Source organism: Thunnus albacares, chromosome 3 (genome assembly GCF_914725855.1).
Source record: "Thunnus albacares chromosome 3, fThuAlb1.1, whole genome shotgun sequence".
NCBI classification, from domain to species: domain Eukaryota; kingdom Metazoa; phylum Chordata; class Actinopteri; order Scombriformes; family Scombridae; genus Thunnus; species Thunnus albacares.
The window spans coordinates 6,559,565-6,573,766 of NC_058108.1; the positions used below are offsets into that span (position 1 = coordinate 6,559,565).

At 39.8% G+C, this 14,202-nt stretch overlaps 1 protein-coding gene across 1 annotated transcript; it reads right to left on the bottom strand.

Moving 5' to 3' along the window:
- Nucleotides 1-9: 9 nt before the first annotated feature.
- On the bottom strand, nucleotides 10-11,738 carry LOC122978920 (E3 ubiquitin-protein ligase TRIM35-like). Its single transcript, XM_044345999.1, has 9 exons — nucleotides 11,688-11,738; nucleotides 10,254-10,309; nucleotides 5,933-6,209; nucleotides 2,761-2,856; nucleotides 2,402-2,638; nucleotides 2,288-2,310; nucleotides 2,067-2,185; nucleotides 1,793-1,995; nucleotides 10-993 (listed from the first exon to the last, which is right to left on the bottom strand). Exons 1-9 carry the CDS (start codon nucleotides 11,721-11,723, stop codon nucleotides 262-264), a joined length of 1,779 nt encoding a protein of 592 aa, XP_044201934.1. The 5' UTR covers nucleotides 11,724-11,738; the 3' UTR covers nucleotides 10-261.
- Nucleotides 11,739-14,202: the final 2,464 nt, after the last annotated feature.

Sequence of the window (14,202 nt, forward strand, 5' to 3'; positions counted from 1 at the left end):
AGCTAATGGCTTAAGAAGAGAAGATGACCCCAAGAGTTGAGCATAAATCATCTAAAAAAACAGGATACATGAAGTGAAATCTCACCTTTACTTTACTTTTCAAGTAAATTTATTAGCCTCTGTTGTTAGGATACATTTTCATCACACTACATTCAATAAGACTAATAAAAAAAGAAAATGGATACCATTGTTTATTTTGAAAACTGTATCAGAAAGTGTTATAACTGGATGCTCTTGTTATTTATTACAAGAATAATGACTTCAATGATCTACATGATTAGTCTGGATTTCTTGGTGGTTGCCAGATTCATTGTTGACAATGTTTAAGGCTCGGTTCAGTGAAACATGGTAGGTCACACTGAACCTTGGCTTCCTGGTTGGCTGTTTTTTGCCTGATGTCTTTTCTCTTCTGGTGGATTTTGTTTTGAGCTTCTGCTGAGTGGAGGGTTTCTCAAGTTTGGTGTTTGTCTCCTCACTCTTAGAACAAACTGATGGGATTTTATCTTCTGCCACATGTAGGTTATCTAACGTCTTCTTGTTGTTGTTTGTAACTGAAGTGACAATTCCTCCGTCAGTGGAGGATTCACTTTCCTGAGTCTCTTTAGCGGCAGCGTCTTCAACAGGGACGTGATGCGACCCCACGCTGACATTCACTCTCTGTGCCAACACAGCAAGGCCACCACATGCAGATATAGTCTCAAAGTACGGGTACACTTTTTCAGCAAAGCGATGTCTAAACGTGAACAGATGTGCGTCAGTATCAGAGTTCATGAATTCCAGCTTCTCTTCATCACAGTCCAGCCTCACACGGACTCTCTTAAGGTGGTGTGACTTGTCTAGGTGGAGGGTCTGAGAGGGAGTGGTCAGAGCTTGATACTTGCCATCTCGCAGACTGATACACCAGAGCCCTGCCTCTGGACACGCCTCAAACTCTTCTCCTCTGGACACTGACTGAGCAGCCACACCAACTGTCCAGTTACTGGAGTTGCCAACCTGTTGAAATCAATAGTAAGTATTTAGACAAACAAGGGAGGGAAGGGAGAATTCATGTCATGTTCAGAAAAGCATGTATCTCAAGGTATGTACAGTGTACATGTCTAGAGACCTACCAATACTGAGTTTGAGGCTGACACCCATACCAATATCTGAGAGTAAATAAAATCAATATATGGACTTATATTTGTTTTCACATATAGACAAAAATGCGTGGCACATTTTGGCAAGTTCCACAAATTTGTTTCATTTTGACAGATAAAGCAGGATATTTAACATTTCAATTAACTTTTATCATTTATCAATGACAGCAGCAGTCAATATAAATATTAACTCTCTCTATATATAAACCAAAACTCAATCAGAAACTTATTTGTAGAGCTGCAACGATTAATCGATGGATTGAAAATTAATCTGCAACTATTTTGATAATTGATTAATTGTTGCAGTCATTTCTTCAGCAAAAATGCCAAATGTTCTTTGGTTCCAGCTTCTCATATATGACAATTTGCTGTTATTTTATTGTCATGACAGTGAAGTTTATGTCATCACTGCACCCTCTAAGAAATTGTGAATTTTTTCACTATTTTTAACATTTCATAGACTAAATGATGAAAAAAATCTGCAAAAAATCGATAATAAAAGCTATTATTATTTGCAGCCTTACATTTCTATCTTGAATCAATCAAAAAGAAGCCTATAAATCATGAGTGCTGCACTGTCTTGAACCAGTATTAACTGAATAATATCAGCTCAGTAATATTCCATCCGGGCTCCAGTGTACGCTTTATGTAAATACCTCAATATCCCAGCAGTGTACTCCAGAGCTGAAGCCCTCTTTTGCCAGGATGCAGGAGTAAGGGTGAAAACGTTCAGGGTTGGCTGGGACACTGTGACTCTCTTCATGCCCCTGTGAGGGTCCAGGAGAAATCTGGACACTGTTTAACTCAGAGGACACACTCAGGGACTTGCCAGCTGTTCTGGGGTCCAACGTCACTGGAGCTGGAAGAAACACAGGAGTTAGAGAGGCAGAAGGTGGGACCTGAAAGCAGCACATAATACATAAAACTGACTGTAGGGGGCGATGTGCTTCATCTTATCCCAGACAGCATACTGGATGTTTCCCAGATGTTTGGCCACATTTATTAGAAGTCTGCAAATCTTCTTTGGCTCTCTGTGACCTGTCTGTGTGCTGCGGTGAACAAATATAGACAAACAAACAGTTATACAGTTGCATTTGCATGTATACAGCATGTACTTGTGTTTAAATGCCCAGAAATGTCATACACTGTACCTTTTAGCTGTGTCTTGGTATTGCTGTAATAAAAGAGATTGAGTTTTTATTGTTTCAAATACAAGCACCTCTTCCTATTCATGGACTTACTGTATAACATTTGTTTGATGTTACCTGTAAAAATGTAACCCCTTCACCACCCGCATCTAGCTCCTCTTCAATCAGTTGGATCTTGTCTTCCAGAGATTTTATCACCTGACTCATTCTGTTTGTCCTTTCTTTCAAATCTCTCTTCTTCTCCTCCTGCTCCTCCTTGAGTGCAAGTATCCTGACTTCTTCCTCCTCTCGCAAAAACTGGTGAAGTTTCTCAAACTCCTTATGCATCTGCTCCTCAGTGAGTTTGGCCTTGGCCTAGACGGAATGGAAAAATAAAGATAGGTTTGAGGAAAGCAGAAGGACATTATCATACATCTAACAATGCATCTGAACATATCTGGTTGATTTTAAGTTGAGTTTGAGAGATGCAGTTCCACCTGGTTGTATTTTGCAGCATGTTCACAGGTCCTTGTAGCTCTCTCATAATGAATCTTCTTCTTCTTCAAGCCATTTACTGATGTTCTGAGCTCCTCCTAGTGACCAACAGGAGAATTACTACAAAACAATGTTCTTAACATTTGTAAATGGTCATCCTGTATTTGCGTAGTATGTGATTAAGTTAAAATGAGGCTGATACAAGTCAAATCAGTTTAATAGCCCAAAATCACAAAATTGTCTCAAGGGGCTCTTATAATCTGTACAACATACAAACATCTTGTAAACTCAGGCACATACATACAGTATACAGACATGTACTATACCACATACAGACATGTAATTACAGTATATACTGTAAAGTATGTACATGTATACATTCACATGAGTTATGTACCAGCGCAGACAGTATTTACAGAAGCTAAACACAGCCACCAGCTCCTCAGATTACTCTCAGCATTTCGGTCTGTGTGTCAAATTTCATGTCTTGTGAGATCCAAACATGTGTGACATGATAGCATCCATAATTGCCAGCTTAGTTTTCAGCTTGGCGCCTCTTTAAAACTCACTCTAAATTCTGCATGAATAGACTAATCTATGATTAACACAAGGGGGCATCTGTTTGGGCAGGGAAATGAATATTTACAGGAGATGAAAAATGCCTGACTGCCTCCTTGTTTAGATATCCTCTTGCTGTGGTCACAGGAGGCATGTTAATGAAAAAGTATGAAATACAGTCATGAGAGGGCTCCCTTAGTGTCAGCAAAAAAATAGGCTTCAATGTTTTTGGAAGAGCCTATGCCTTTGAGAGCTCTGCTGTAATTTGACGTCTACTCTTTGGTTTGGCTTTGTGGCAGCGGGGTGAGTGTAACTGGAAAACCAGCATTCAGGCACTCTGGATGGCAGTGAACAGTGAATTTCCTGCCAGCTGCTCTGTCTCTGATCCTTCAGAATGAAAAATAAAAATATTAGAGAAGGAAAATCATTTTGGTTGAGCTGCTCATGACTCATCGACAAATAAACTTATGACAGGGGATCACACAGAAAGCCTGCTTTGTATTTAAAGGGTCATAAGCCAAAATGTTAGGAACCAGTGTTTTACTTAAAGATCTACGGAAGCTGAGAACGGCCGTGCTTGCAATAATTTTTTTTAATGCTGTTATCTTGAGATCACAAGTTAATTATTTTGTTATCTCAAGAAAATTAGCTTTTCTCGAGATAACAAGATAATCAATCCATTATCATGAAAAAACAAAAAGTGTGACCTTTCTACTGTTTGCACTATCAGGCTGAGAGGTCATATTTTCTTGGATGTCTAACACTATGTATTCTTTATTTTCAAGCCATATCCATACATGGATATACTATGTCTACTTGACAACAAGTGAGAATGTTTGAATGAGTCATCCATTTCACATGAACAATAATTCAAAACCTCAGGATATTAAAAAAAATCAACAACCTTAACCATTCATGACATAGTGTACTCCATTGGCTATCATGATGGTTCAGTACACACCATTAACAGTGTCTGAGATTCTGCTATGTGGTCTGACTTCTGGCTATAGGACAGAGTAATTAGTTATCACTTCAAACTTCTTCTATGAGTGCTCTTTTGTGACAGCAATTCTGTAATGAATATTATGAGTGCACTATTATAGATTTAGCATTGGTTCAACATAACTGACAATGCATGGCGGAATGACATGCGTTGATTATCTCGTTTTCTTAAGATAACAAAATCATTAACTTGTGATCTTGAGATAATGGCATTAAAAAAAATAATTGCAAGCACAGCTGTTCTTGGCTTCCTCTCCGGACTCCACATATTAAATTCATTTTTCTATGAACAAATATGCAAATATGTTTCATTACTGTTGGATACAATATGCCTTCTCTCCCACTGTAAAGTCCATTCTCAGTGTGCACTGAAGGTGTCAAGTTTCCACATCACACTTTTGTAAGTTGCATACTGGATGCTACATCTGCTCCTGCTGTCTCTTCCCCAGTGGCTTTTTCCCTCTTCTTCCTGTGTTCCTGAGTGTGTGTCTGTGATTGTCTGAGTGGAGACAGGTGTGCTGGAGTCAGAGCAGAGCCCTACCAGCTGCACCTAATCCTGTAATCAACCCTGCCTATATATTCTCAGCCCTGCCACATCTACTCTGCAAGATTGTAGCCTCTGTACAGTCAGTACAACGCTTCCAGCCATTCTTATCTACCTGAGCATCTTGCTTAGTTGCCTGTTGTCTTTCACCCAGTCTGAACCTGTTTCTGTCTTACCTGCAGTTCTGTCTGCTCTGCCCTCTGGCCCCTGTTTCCTGGGCCTCGTCTCATCTCGTCTGCTCTGTTCTTCTAACCTGGACCCAACAAGCTCCACACTTCACCCTCTGGACCTCCTCCTGGCTCAGCTCTGAATTACTCCCTGGACCTCACCTGGCTATACTTCTAAACCAGCAGCCCTGAAAATAAATATTTTCAAATAAATATTTTCAGGGCTGCTGAAATTTACCTCAATCCTGTCTCTGGCCTGGCTGTGTTCGCACTGCTTAGTGGCCATGTCACACTGGACCACAGTTGGCTCCAAACTAGTTGTGATGTCACAAATCATACTCTTAGGTACACGCCTTAAACGCAGATTTAAGATGAGCACAGATAAACTTTCCACTTTCAGTGGGTGAATGTGAAAACAGCCTTAAAGTGTCAAACTGCACATACATCAGTGAGCCTCAATCAACTGAAGTAACAAGAAGAAAAACACTTTTTTTTTTAATGGAGGGTGACTTTAGGTAAACTAGCAACACAACATTGTAAAAATAAAGTACTATTCTTGCATTCAAAATATTAAAGTACAGAAAACTTTGAAACACAATATACTTATATAACTTACAGTATATAAAATTGAATATTAAAGAAGTAGCTGAGCTATAATAAACATGTAAATAGATACAGATGGATAATTAACAGTTATCCCTTTATATTGATTCAACATTATGTACCTGTTCCTTTTCCTTCAAGACAAAGAAAACACTTATTGATTGCTACTTATTGTATATATTTTACATACAGTATATAATACTTCTCTCAATTGCAAATACATATGTTCAATATAGAAAATGTTTTCATTGCAATTATATTGTATCAGAGTCTTATAATTGCCTGATACCCGATTCCTACCTTGCAGTCAGTTGCAGCCTCATTTAAGAGGTAAACTCTGTGTCCTTCATGGCTTACAGCTGCACATTGTTTACATAAAGGCTCCAGGTCATCCAAACAGAACAAAGACAGTCTGTGTTCATGCTCCTCACACCACTCTGGAGAGTCAAGTGACCAGGCAGGCAAGGCAAGGCCTTCTGCCTCGACTCCAGGAGAGGAGACGGGGAGAGGGGATCCGCAGCTCATGGAGGTGCTGCTGGTGGTCGGAGCCTCCAGATATGAAGCCAGTTTGGTTTGTCTGAACACAGGAACACAGACAAGGGGGGAGGAGCTGTATGTCCATGTGTTTTTGGTATTAGTGTTGCATGTGCAGTTGGCACATATCTTCTATCTTAACGTGAGGCACAGGTTCTTGCTGGATCTGTGAACAGCATGAGCAGCACTGAAGTTACAAAGATCTGCTTATGGCTTCCATCTCAGACTTGAATCTTAGCAAAAGTGCCGGCACCAGATGCAGCCATACATCACTCTGCAGTGGCAGTTTGACTATCATGACCCTGTGATTTATAGTGTATTCTCACAGCCTGAGGTAAAATTAATTGTGTCTTTGCTTGTCATTTTTACCACTTCACCTACTTCTCCCCATTGGCATGTAACATTGAATAGCATAGCAGACAAAAATAAGGTGTTTCTCATGATGTTTTGTGATTTACTTGTATGCAATGTGCACAATTTCATTTTAGATTAACACCTATAGTATCAACCAGCTTTAAGTCATCATTATACATGTATGTATGCTCAATCTACTGGGTTCAAGCACCTGTGACCTGCTACAGTTTCCTTGTAAAAGTTACTGAATCCAGTCCAGACCAGCTGTGGTGTTGCGTTCAGACCTTCTGAGAATGAAGCAAGCACTTAGAAAGTTTCAGATTTAGGGCTGAATAAAGTAAAGAGAGTGAGAATGTCTGCAAGTTGGTGAGTTTGAAGACAGTACAGATACAGTACATACCGTACTTCATGTACTGCTTGCCGAGCCTGAGGTATGTTAAGTGGATCCAGTTTCGTTGCCCTTTAACAATCTGTGCTTCTGAAATCCTGAGCACATTTCAAACAGATCAGCTTTGACAGCTGATTCAGATTTTGTTGCTCTGTATTTACTCATGTAATTAGTGATTGGTGTTGGTGCTAATTCCCAATTTGCATAGTAAATTCTACTATTAGCAGGTTCGTTGCACCAATTTTTGAAACCCCTTCCTCCAACACACAGCCTAAAATATATCAGCATAAAGAGTGTGACAGTTTGGCAGAGACAGTAACAGTGATATTACTGTGATGCTGATATTTGAAGACATTCCTACATAAAAATCGCATCTCAAAGCAGACAGACGTGACCTTAAGAATATGTCCATGCACCATTAATCATAGAGATAACAGGCTAAAACCTACATGAATACTGATACTGGGACCCATGAGCATGGCTTCAAAGTGTCTCTGCATGTGATTTCCATAATGTTTCTGTAGAGTTTCTCTCTCAGCTCCTATAATCCTCACAGCTACCCCTCTCTGCAGATTTAGTCAGTTGAAAATGATGATTATGTGTGGTGAAGTTAAAGGCTTTACTCTCCTGCTCTTAACAGTTGCTCATTTACTCTCTAACCCCTCTTGTCTGTAGGGCTCTGTCACCAGTTTGGTCGATTACAACAGCTGATTCTTAGTTGTGCCACTTGACATTAGTCAGATTACGCTCAGATAATGGATTTTGTGGCCTGGGTCCAAAGTGGTGAGAGAGTAAATCACTGTAATTCCCCTGCACTCTCTTTTACCACACCCGCATTTTTGTGAAGTCAGTGACAGTTCACACAGCCCACCTGCCCTGACAGATGTGAAAGCTGTAATTGTGGCTGTGTGTGATGAGGCAAGATGGTGAAAGACAGGAGGAGGAAACCGATTTCAAAAAAAAAAAAAAAAAAGCTGGAAAGTGACAGTGCTTTTGTGGTTTTAGCAGGATATATTCTAACACCAATCTGCAATGACACTGCAATGCAAACCACATTTGATCAATTAACTGGGTATATCAGTACAAAACTACTTTTGATATTCGTCTGTGGTTCGTGTAAATTAGATGCTGTGTTGTATTAGATGTATTACATACTGATGATGTGGCTATGACTGCCAAACAGATGAATTTCTGAGAAAAGTCTTCACTCCCTCTTTTCCACATCTAAATTCCATTGTTTAACATTGCTGCAAATAAACTGGAGTATGAGGGTATCAGGGAGGTCAATTGTTTTGCCACGTTTGTCTGATGTATTGACTGTCAACATAAATCATTTTCATTGAGTCTGTCACAGCAATATGACCTGTGAGTGAAGGAAGAGGTGGAGAAAGAGTGATAAAAAGGTTGAGGATAAACATTTATGTACCACAGATTAGAATGACAGGTGACTGTGAGACGGGAGCAGAGGAGAGAAACAAACCAGGGGAAAGATATTGGTGAAAGGAGAAAAAAAAGGAGAATGGGGGCGAAGTTCACTTGTGACCTAAACTCCAAAGAGCAAAGATACATCTCAGGTAAGTCTTTAGAACATTTATAATAAATATTTTTAGATTATTCCACTGTTGATCTCCCCTTTTAATAAGATACACAATGTAATGAATGATGTTTGTTGGTTATTGACTGGTCCACTCAGTGTTATTGCATTCAGCTCCATTGTTAATATATTTAATAATTAAATAAATAAGTTATTTAATAACCTTATCCATATATTCTCCTCTCTTTGTGTCCAGTACACTTTGAACCTCACGCTCTGTCCTCTGTTTCATGCTCAATAGCAGAGAATGCCGGTATTTACCAAACACCAATGAGTTCATGCACACACACACACACACACACTCCCACAATCAAGCTGTGTCTATGTTGCTCAGGAATTTCTAAACCACATTTATATGCAAATTGAGTTAAATACAGAGCGACTTCATTGCTCATTTGTATATTCTCCAGGTCTTGAGGCATAAACACCATTCTTCCAAAGGATATTCCTTAATTTTGGTGTTGTAATGATTGTGGTGGAAAGCATTGTCTAACATGTCACTCCAAAAACTGCCATGGGTGTTGAAATGGTTTTAAAAGACAGGTTCACAATTTTTCCAAATCTGTCTTAAAACAACAGTCAGGTGCCCATATAAACATTAAAACAGGTTTTTGCTTGCAGTAATTCTTCCTCCTGTTCATACTGGCCATTAGAAGATCCAAATGTGTTTACAATGTAAGTGATGGGGGACAAAATCCACAGCCCTAATTTTGAGCAAAACTGTATTTAAACGTTTATCTGAAGCTAATATGAGGCCTAAACTGTCTGAGTTAACAAAGTGGATATCTTCCACAGTTACAGTCTTTTTAGTAAGACTTCTTTCTTTGTGTCTCGACACACAGTGTTTTCCTGTTGAGCTGCAGTGGAAGGATGGTAACAAAAACAGGGAATTTAGCACTTAAAAAGACAGTAACTTTGGAAGACATTCACTCAATTTGGATGGGTGAAGCCTCATATTAGCTTCAACTAAACTGTAAAATACACTTTTGCACAGAAGGAGGTCTGTGAATTTTGTCCCCCATTTTCATTTCATTTTCATACTCAGTGAACCACTCAGCAGGGTGTGAACTACAGAGGAGCCAGAGGGAGCTTGGCTTCTCTTAATAAGACATGAGCTCCCCTGAAAACACGATGACTGAAATTTTGGGGGGGTTGCTAAAATATTGACAATATACAATTTTTGACATGCATTTCTAATTCTCTGCATGTTCATCATCATGGATCATGCGTAAAATGAGTCTATTATTATTATTATGATTCATACATGAGGGTGATTCATCACTAATTCACTTTAATAAAGATGCCAGCATGTGTGCTATTCTTGCCATCACCATTGAAACGTGGCAGCGCAATATCATAAACTTCTCTCACTTTAACTCAAAGATCAGAAAAAACAAACCTGCTTAGTCCCACACAATCTGTGCATCACTCCGTATTCATCCATATCGCCATTTCTCTGTTTTGTAGTCACCATACAGATATGTCAAAAAGAAAACAAGGATGCTTACTTGCAAATTTATCCAAAATTTCCCCCCCTATGAAAAAAAGTGAGCACCCCTGAAAGTCATGGCATAGTTCGCACCCTGCCTATCAGTGACCCCTGCTGCCTGGTTTTTGCCTGCAAAGGTACTACATTGCTGATATCTAATCTTTCCATTTTGTGGCGGCACTGAATGGACAGAGCACATTGCTGACATCATGGAGAAGTTGGCTCCGCTCTATCGTGGACACTTCTGCTCAAATCTACTCACCCACATGAGGAGCAAACACATGGAGCCCACCGAGCCCCGACCTCTGATTCAGCATCCTGTAAGAAAATCACACTAACATTTTAACATTTTTCAGTGAATCTTTACAGAAAGTCATTATGTGTTGATGTTGAGTGTCGCTGGTGCTCAAAGTGACTCCAACTTGGACCCCGTACTGCAGGATGTTGTTGCCCATGCTGAGATTGTGTTAGAGGGGACTCTGCCTCAGTACCTGGAGGGGATCTGGACACATCGCCACCTACAGGTCACCAACAGTTTTACAGTTGAGAGCCGTGACGCCAAAGAGGTACAAACACAAATCCAGGGCCTGATCTGCAGCTGTGTCTTCTACTGTAGCCCGATCTACTGTATGCATGTGTGTTTTTGTTTGTGCAAGTGTATATGCATGTTGGTGTGACTTATGCTCCAGGTATTTGAAGGTGGTTGGGGGTGTAAGACAGAGTTGGTGCTTTCTGGCTGTCAGATCTGCACCTCCATACACGAGCATCGTGAGTTAGTGGATGACATGTGCCGACACATCACAGGTATGCTATTTAAGCCTGCCATCAATCTGTTGGCTGCAGGCAGGCAGAAGGAGGTATACATTGTTGCCATTGTTCTATTTTGTTCAAACAAACACACTTTAATGTGTGTGCACATCTGTGTCTTTGTATGCATGAATGCCTCAGGTAAATCAGATGGTAAACTGGCATGTTGGGATTGCCCCACAGCCTTCCCTGTCTTCATCCAGCACCCTTACTGTGCCCCTGTGTGTCTGGCCACTGCATCATACAGGGAACAGACACGGTGGGCCAACGTACTACGAGCTGCAGCACAACATCAGAGCTCAGGTGGAGTCCTCATATCACTGTTTCCAATGATGTCTCTTTTAAACATATTATTTTCCCATCCATTTCCTTGATTATGGATTGTTCTCCTAATAATATTTCCATGATTGTCTGTTGCTGGTTAGGACTGCCCCTGGATTCACCAGAGTCCAGGGCCTTCTTGGATGCTGTGTCGACCCTGAAGAGGCTCAGAGGAAACAGTCAAGCAATGGTGCATCTGATGGGCAATGAGGAAGAGGTGAGCAAAAATGAGGCAAGAGGTCTGGTATCTGTTCTGGTTTGTGTCATCGGATTAGGCTGCACTCTTGTTTCATACATCTTCCTACTTTGTCCTCTTTTTTCCATTTTAAAGTACTCAATCTTCATCATAGCTTTATCTACCAGTCATCAGACAAGAGGTTTGGCATTTTAACCTGCTTGTATTGTATGCTGTCATGGATTAGTCTATAATTATCATGCGCAGAATTATTTCTCTGTCTTCTGATCCCAATTGTTTTTCTACCATCTGCCTGTTTTTTTACTGCTTCTTCTGTCTCTCTTGGTCATTCAGGTGTTAGTGAGCATGGTGATGGAAGAAGTGATGTCCTACCTCAAGGAGCAAGTATTTCCAAAGATTATCATGCATCAGAGGAGGAGGAAGCAAGCCTGGATCAAAGTAAAAAAAAAGACAAATAATATGATAGCATTTGATACAAATCATACACATCTTCAGTTTCAATATACGAATTGGGGCGAAATCAAACTTAAATCACTGAACCCCTTAGTTAGCCAGTCAGATTCAGTATTATTAAGTAATATTCTTGCTCTGTAAATAATAATTCCCAAATCCAGTGAAGCAGAGATTCAGTCTGATTTTGATGGTTTATTAGTGTCCATATCCATTCAATTTTTTAATTGCCATCCATGACAAACCCCACTGAGCCCATCTCAGAAATGGAACATTTGCAAATATCAAACCTGTCCTCATTTGTTTTATGATCTGCATTATACAGTCAAAAACCAGCTAACTACCTCATTACATTTTTATTCTGCTAGCACTTAGGGTCCCCTTAACATGTTTCATGTGTAACAATAAGTCTCAATATACATACATTTTAAAACATAAAGCAATAACCCACTCTACAAACATAAAATACATAATTTCATGAACAACAAACAGAATTATCTCAATTAATTCTCAGTCATATGTAATAATAAGCACATAATAAACTTAATTCTAATATTTATACTCTCAAAATATGTGTATGTGTGCCTGTCAGTTGTTGTCGGGGGTCTATAGGATGGCAGGACAACAGGTAAAAGCTGCAATGGCAGTTCTGAAGGAGGAGTTGTCACTTTATCGTTCTGATGTGGAGAAACAGATCTCTGCAGGACTGCAACAGGCCAGTCTGCTGCAAGACCGCATCGCTCACACAATCACAGGTGTGTATGTGAGAAGTCAGAGGATGTAAAATGAGACTGTGTTCTTCCTCTAGATCTCTGATGTTGTTTCTTTTTCTACCCTTAGAGGAAATGTGTGAGCCAATGCTACAATCTCTTCTACAAACAATCATCCCAAGACTCGATCGAACTCTGCAGGAGGTGGCCGCACCCATCTGCGATGGATTTGCGTCTACCTGGCAGTACTTCCTAGAGACCTGTGATGACATCATAGTGCTGGGATCCAAACGCTCATCAGTGAAAGATATCAAAAAAGAGGTGATAGGCTAGTTATAATTTAGAGTTGCAATTCTTCAGATTTTCCTTGGTCCGTTATTCTTTACAAGTTGCTAATTTTGATGTTGTTGTTCTACATTTTAGCGATGAAACCGCTTATTGAAAGCAGGTATAGATAAAGATTTTATTCAAGTAGCAGCAGGGAGAGGATCTCAGATCAAACAATGTTCCTCAGGCGACAGGAAAAGTGTTTTTATAGTTTCTTTAGACAACTTCATTTCTTTAGATACTTCAGTTGGCAGCAGTTATGTGATGGAATGTGTATAGATAGCCTGAGGTGTGAAATATTTTCATAGAGGTTGTGTGTTATGCCTTTTTTAAAATATTAAAATGTCACTTATTAAGATTAATTTATAAAAATCCATGTGGACACCTCATCAACTACCTTCTACTGAATCAGTGTGGAATATCTTATTATAAAATTATTATTAAAATTCAAGCGTGCTTTAATGATTTGTTATGACACCGTACATCTAATGTTTTTATCATAGGTGCTGACACCTTTGGGTGGTCTTGCACCAGATGATGGCAGGATGTGGCAGTGCTTGAACAGGCTGGAGTTAAGTCTGGAGGGACGTGCTTGGCTTCAGGAGACATGGGGAGTAAACAGTGGAACCTGGAAACCTTTGGTACTCACAGCTCAGAACGCTCTCTACAAAGTAATTTAACAAACATGCTCATGTAACCAATTAATTCAGGTAAAGAATATCTTTTTTTTTTTTACCATCACATCCCTCCATTCTTCTCTCTCTCTCCCTCTCTCAGGTGGTCGATGTGTGTGCTGTGATGTTTTGGAGGTTGGTCTCAAGATATCCATGTTTCTCTTTCAATTCTTCCCAGCTCATGGCTGTGCTGTGTAGGGTCAAAGACAGAGTTGTCAAGGTGTGTCGGATAAAAAGCACTTCTTCTATTCACAAAGTTTGTAAAAATGATTGATTGAACTGCAAGCAAATATGTATTTCTCTGTTTGTAACAATTTCTGTCTCACACAAATATAATGCAAACAAACACAGCACCTAGATACAGAACTGTTGGCTCTTCGATCTCAGTTAATTCTGGAGATGATCCTGCATATAACACTACCAGCGTTTGCACAAGGTGTAGGGGCACAAGTAGGTGTCTTTATATCTTAACATGCATATTTATTTGATCTATTTTGGTCTTCATTTGTACAGTAACTCCCCTTGGTTGTAGGATCTATCCCCTTATGATGCCATGGTCAGCCCAGAACAAGCTGCCTTCATCCATCCTGACATAATCTTCTACTCCATCCTGAGAGACAACCTGACCTATTATATCCAGTCAGGTACAGAGTGTGATGAGTAATTTCGGAAAAGTTGGTGACAAGATAATGTATTTAATGTTCAGCCCCACATTAAAAAAATTGA

Coding starts and splice junctions, on each gene's coding strand:
- LOC122978920 (XM_044345999.1), bottom strand. CDS start 11,723: ATGCATGATAATCTTTGGAAATACTTGCTCCTTGAG. Junction 10,310..11,687: donor GGAAATACTTGCTCCTTGAG/GTAGGACATCAC, acceptor ATTTTCTTACAG/GATGCTGAATCAGAGGTCGG. Junction 2,639..2,760: donor ATGCTGCAAAATACAACCAG/GTGGAACTGCAT, acceptor CATTCCGTCTAG/GCCAAGGCCAAACTCACTGA.